This window comes from Fukomys damarensis, unplaced genomic scaffold (assembly GCF_012274545.1).
Source record: "Fukomys damarensis isolate Sample0158 unplaced genomic scaffold, DMR_v1.0_HiC HiC_scaffold_26, whole genome shotgun sequence".
In the NCBI taxonomy this organism is placed as follows: domain Eukaryota; kingdom Metazoa; phylum Chordata; class Mammalia; order Rodentia; family Bathyergidae; genus Fukomys; species Fukomys damarensis.
The window spans coordinates 20,028,980-20,035,425 of record NW_022900938.1 but is presented as its reverse complement, the minus strand read 5'-3'; the positions used below and the strand labels follow the sequence as shown (position 1 = coordinate 20,035,425).

General features: G+C 41.0%; 1 protein-coding gene across 1 annotated transcript; it reads left to right on the top strand.

Moving 5' to 3' along the window:
- Nucleotides 1–2: 2 nt before the first annotated feature.
- Nucleotides 3–4,448, top strand: Hoxd1 (homeobox D1; the record flags this gene model as incomplete). Its single annotated transcript, XM_010607086.2, has 2 exons — nt 3–294; nt 646–4,448. Coding segments are annotated over 2 exons (627 nt in total), but the record flags the coding sequence as incomplete, so codon positions are not given.
- Nucleotides 4,449–6,446: the final 1,998 nt, after the last annotated feature.

Genomic DNA, 6,446 nt, shown 5'->3' with positions numbered 1-6,446 from the left:
CTCTCGGGCGCCCGGCTGACGACAGTGGGGCGCACGTCCATTACGCCGCCTCTGCTGTCTTCTCGGGAGGCGGCTCCTTCCTCCTTAGCGGCCAGGTGGATTGCACGGCCTTTGGCGAGACGGGCCCCTTCCCGGCTTGTCTCAAAGAGCCAGCTGATGGCCACCCCGGGGCCTTCCAGACTGCGTCCCCGGCACCCGGCGCCTATCCTAAGTCCATTTCTCCCACGTCCAGCCTCCCAGTAGCCTTCAGCACATTCGAGTGGATGAAAGTAAAGAGGAACGCCCCTAAGAAAAGTAAGTACTTGGGCGAGGGGTGCGGGCACGGTGTGGGGGGGTGTTGCAGAAGAACCTCCCCTCGGGAGCGCGTTGTCACTGTCCCTCTAGACAGCAGTTTAGGTTTTATGAAGACAACACCTTCCAGTGCCTTGTTAAAAGAGGCCAACTTCATTAAGAGTGCCCAAGTTCTGGCTCGGAAAATGGGCCAGGCCCTGCGGATATTAGAGGAAACATCTTTCGGTGGAGCATGTTCCTAGCATGACTGCTCGTACAGACCCGCTGTGACTTTGGTTCTAACCTTCCCTCACTGCCCCGCTGCCTTCTCTCTGCCTCCTCTCGCCTCGCTGACGCCCTGTCTCTACGTTGCAGGCAAAATCGCAGAGTATGGAGCCGCTAGTCCCTCCAGCGCGATTCGCACGAATTTCAGCACCAAGCAACTGACAGAACTGGAGAAAGAGTTTCATTTCAATAAGTACTTGACTCGAGCCCGACGAATTGAGATAGCCAACTGCTTGCAGCTGAATGACACCCAAGTCAAAATCTGGTTCCAGAACCGCAGGATGAAGCAGAAGAAAAGGGAACGCGAAGGGCTTCTGGCTACAGCCACTTCTGTGGCCTCCCTCCAACTTCCCCTCTCGGGTAGGAGCCCCACCAAGTCTGGCAGAAACCCCGGCAGTCCTGCTCAGGCCCAAGACCCTTCCTGAGGTCCAGTCTTGAGGGTGAAGAACCTTGGCCTGCAGAAGTCACCCCTACTCTCTATAGATTTAGGAGCTGGGTTTGGCACGGAAGGAGGTGTGAGCAGAAATGCATAGGCATTTCACTTGGAAAGGAGCTACAATATAGTTGGCTTCTGAGTTCCAGGTTGGGTGGTATGTGCAGATACTGATTTTGGTATCTTTTAAGCCATTTGTTCGCATTTTATTTGTGTCTTATCAGGGAAAGGTGCCCCATCTGCCAGCCCAGCCCTGCTGCTGTTGCCTAACACAGTCTCGCAATTCTTGGATGCAGAGTGGCAGGTCATTTAGCAGTTCTGTCAACCCTCTGACGTGTTCAGAAGAGCACTTGCCCAGAAGTTTTCTAGTTTTAATTTAAAGAACAGGCTACATGTATTCAGCTTTTTTGAGATGACCAAAGGTGGTTAGGGTCCCCTTGATGTAGCTAAGCTGCTTCATTGATGATCTGTTTACACAGTTGCACTCCAATTTTGTTTTAAAATGCAGTTTCTACCTCTCCACGTGCCTGAGTGAAGATACAATCACTAGTTAGTAGCTGAATAAATTCACAGGGTGGGTAAAGATTAGAACTTGAACTACCCCTAGACATCAGTTACTCAAACTTGAATGTAAATATATACAGTATGTATATTTTTTAAAAAGTTTGCTTGCAAGGAACTTATGTATGACATTTAATGTCATAGCATGTAAAGGGTTTGTAATAAAATGACAGAATCTACTCTGCATTTCCTATACTTTTCATCTTTATTTTTGTTTAAAGTTGATTCAGCATTTCTTCTACTTGAAATTTCTTGATTCTGCTGTGGGAATTTGTTTACATTGATAACTTTAAAAAATAACATTTCTTAGAGGCTGTACACACTTATATAGCAAGTTAGGGACAATTATATGAGCAATTGAAAGGAGAAAACTTTATCAAATATCCTAGTAACTAAGGAAATGCTCTCCTTACCATAAGTGCCCTGCTTTTATGGTGGGTGTGGAGACTACCTATGACTGAAGGACTAGGGACTCATGGTGGAAATGTTGTGAAGTCAAGGGGGTCTACTTGTTCCTCACAAAAGGGAGAGGAAGACTTTTTTTGGTTAATGTTCTTCGAGGAAGGACACTGCACATCAAAAAGTTCTCATTTCCAAAGTCAAGAATTACAAAGGAGGCTGGGAGAGGCCAGTAATCTGGGCTTTCCACTTCCTGTTATTCAGACTGAGCATCTGGCTTGAGAAGCACAGAGGATGCTTTTCTCTGTTTAAAATGAGACATTTTTTCAAATTAATTTCTTGGAAGAAATACACAGAATTTAAGTTGGTAAGAGGTATACAATTTTTAAGCCTCACAAAATCTTTCATCTTATATCTACTCAGCTCCCCATAGGTGAACAGACTTCTAGGTAATCTCTCAGAAATACGGGGGGCGGGGAGGGGGGAAGCAAAAGGAAATTGGTATTTGAGGCAGTTGTCAGGTTAGGTAATTTCCATCACATTCTTGCTACATCTTTAAATTCTCTATAGTCAACAGAAAGGCTTAAAGTCCCAATTAAGGCAGATAAGAACCTCAACTCTTTAAAATTCGTGGATTTCAATGTAGTACTTCAAATCTAATAACCATAGTGAATTTTCCTATAGAACAGCAATGTGATTGGTTCTCTTAGAAGTTTCAAATTAACACTTAAGATCTTATCCTTTGCACCTACAGTTTAATGGAGTTGAAATAAAATTAGCTCTGACAAACTCAGCTAATCAGGGAAAAGAGATCACTTAAAAGTGGGTCTGTAAATATTATTCTTATGTTTCATCATCTGTCCTTTCAATAACCTGATGCTAATTGGACTTTGTTTAAAACAACAGCGCCCCCACCCACCAGCTCTGCAGCACCTCAAGGGTTCCCCTGCAGTGGTCTTTGACAGGACAATGTTTCCTTTTTGATAAGCATTCAAATGTCCATGTAAACAAAACAAAAAATCAACCTGCTTGGTCATTTCCTTAATCTACAACCCTTTCTCTGTGAAAATAAAGCCTTTCCTTTTGAAGCTAGTACTAGCACTTAACAGCCCTGATGGATGTCTTCCTTGATGAAGGTGGCTGTTTTGACATATGTATTAAGCTATTCTATGAATCAGGCCAATATTAGCTATTTTTTGACCAGCCCCAGGGATCTTTAAAAGCTTTCTTAATGCAGATCACTATACAGCTATATTCATTGTTAGGAAGAGTTCTGGCTGGAGATCAGGGCACAAGTAGGTGACCTCTGGAAGGCCCTTCCAGCAATGAGAATGCTCCTGAAACAATTTAATAACTTTTACATATTTTAGGCCTATCATTAGAAGAGTTTGGTTCTAAGAAAACATAGTCTCTAGGATTACAGTGATACTCTGTTAATAAAGGAAAAGTAGACTTGAGACATCAAATTCATCATGTGCATCATTTACAGAGCAGTTCCCTCTCCCACTGTGCAGAGCCTTGTGTCATCTTGTTTCAGATTTCCACATAGTATGAGGTTACTATGCAAACTATTAAGCTGCTAATACAACCCCATTTCTATTCTACAAGATTTCAAACTAAATATGCTAATTCACCCTCCAGTGATCTGTTACAAGAATGAATTCACAGTGGACAGATCTGGCTGTTGTATAATTAACTATTCAATGTTCCTTTGTCTTCACATAATGACTGTGTGTCTTCTGGATTCAGGATAATTGGGAATGAGGAAAAAGAAAGCTTTTAAAAACATAAAATACCACAACTGGAATATTAGCAAATGAAGGCCTTGCTGATGTAAAAATACTAAATTGTCTAGATTTTCAAAAGTGTGTGTGTAATTTATTCTGCCTCAAACTTAAATATGGTGAAGCCCACCAGCAGAAGAGGTTATGTCTGATTATCTTGTCATCAGAAAAAAGGAAAGCGCTCAGGTGAGTTGCATTAGCTCTGAAGTTCTTAATTATTTCTAATGGCCAAAGAAATGCTCTATATTTGCTGAATATTGAATTTGAAAACCTCAAGATCTAATCAGTTCAGAGAGATGTTTAGTCTGACCACAGGCCTCTCAAGAAGAAAAATGACCATTGTTAAAACTTTATTTGTGGTTTTAAAGTAAAACCATGGTGGCCATATCTCACAAATAATGATAAATCTCCATCTAAATAGAAATCAAGATTTTCATAGTTCTTACCTTTGGCAATCATGTTTCTAAGGAATGACAAGGCAATGAGTATGCAAAATAGCTCTATTCAACATCTTTGTAATTGCTTGTTATTTAGAAATATAATTTCAGTAGAAACCATTTAGCTAAATTCAGTAAGAAGAGGGAAAAAAAAATCAAAAGCTGGGTAGGGATGGAGTGGGTGGGTGTAGTTTAATGGTGAAGCACTTGTCTAGCTTGCTTACAGTGCTGTGGGTTCCATCCCTAACGTAAGGAAATGAAAATCTTGCTTCAAAATGTCTAAATATTGGTATCCTTTATTTATTTATTTATTTATTTATTTATTTATTTATTTATTTTTGGTATCAGGGATCGAATTCAGGCCCTTGTACTTGTGAGGAAGGCAGTGGAAACAATGGACTAAATCCTGGACCTGTGTCTTGTATTTTTTAACTGTGTGTGTGTGATCCTGGGGATTGAACCCAGGGCCTCATAAGCATGCAAGGCAAGTGTTGCACCACTAAACATACACTCCAAACCCTATCTCTTTTACTTCTAATAATCTTTTTTTTTTTTTTTTTTTGGTGTCGGGATTGAACTTGGGTCCTTGCACTTGCATGGCAGGCGGGGGAACCACTGAGCTAAATGTCCAGCCCACTTCTAATAATCTTACTGATATAATTTGAAAAGACAGACCAAATCTGCTGACATTTTTAAGGCATTTTTAGAGGACATTGGGTCCACTACCTAGCATATGTTAGTCAGGAGTTTGTAGAGCCTAAATCTATACAATTTGGAAGGATCTCTTTAAGAAAAATACAACAGAAATTATGAGGAGAGAGGAAAGACTACAGAATTGCTAAGGCATCTCCTTGGACCTGGAAGGGCCCAAGTTAGTGAAGATTAAGTTTGATGATAAATATGAGAAAAGGAAAAAATAGAAACAAAATCTTTGCAAATAGAGAAGGATGGAGGGGGTAAAGGGACGGCAGGGGTATGGGGAAAAATGAGAACCAAGATCTGTTATGTAAAGGTATGAGATCTCAGTGATGAATGTAATTGTACTGTATACCTAAAAAGTACCAATAAACTCAATGAAAAAAAAGTTTGATGGCAAATCCATCTCAGCCCCTTACCTGGAGTTACTGCTTTTTCTACCCTTCACAGTCATTGCCAGTGAGATGATGGCAGTGATCAATTTCCCACAACATCTTGGAGTCAGAGCCACTATTTCTCTTCAAATGCACAAAAGAGCAAACAATGGGCCCATGGGTAGCCTGGTGCTCTGTTGCCCTCCCCTCCCAGCATCTCAATCTCATTGGCTCTTCTGGGCCCCTGGCTACTGACTGGACTGCCCTAAGAGTGGGATTTCCAGCTCATCTTTCTTGTGGATCCTCTGTTGTAATTCCTTGTCACGGTAAACAGAGGAGAAACATAATGTGGAGACAGCACAGCTACACTGTTGGCTTCAAAGTATTTTCTGGAGGATGGAATCACTGAGGCTGAGTTAGAGGAGCTAAAGAAAAAAAAGAAAAGAATATCACTATACAGGGAGGAGACCTCGATTTCAGTACTGGATACATTTTCTAAAACTTTCCTTGATCTCAGTTTCTCTTATAACACAAAGCAGGCTGGTCTAGATGATCACTAAAGGCCCTTATCACCTTAATATCCCTCTATGATCTTTTACTTTGCTGGTTCTTACTGAAAATTTAATAATACTATAGTTCTGTAAGATTAATATCAACAAGCCTATTATTAAAATAATGTATGAGACTTGAAAAACGATTAAGCTATCTGGCTTTAGAATGTGTGTGTAGTGTGATGTGTGAGAACTAGGTAATGTTTCCCATTGATCTTGACTTGATGAGTAAAAACTACCAAAAGGGCTAGCTCCCCCAAATTTACTACTTTTCCATAATCAAATTAACTAGGGTTTAATAAGAGACTTTCTAATTGGAGGTAAGCACCCCTTAACCAGCTTTTCAACTTTCTTGTCATTAATTTCATACTTCAAAGTTGACAACTTTCAGAATACAGGAGTAGTTATGAATTCTTTCTCTTCCTTTAAGATAAATGAGATTCCAAAGTGAAAGCCCTGTTCTGTTGAAGAAAAGCAATATGGATAATCAAATCTCTTTTCCTTTCCATTAGTCACCAAGTCCTGTCTACATTTCCTCCAAGATGCCTTGCATGGTTTCCCTTCCTTGGCTCAGGCTTTGTCACCTCTCACTCAGAAGCACCACTGATGCTTTCACAAGTCTCCTCGCTGCCGCTGTCCTTCCCAGTCAATCTGTT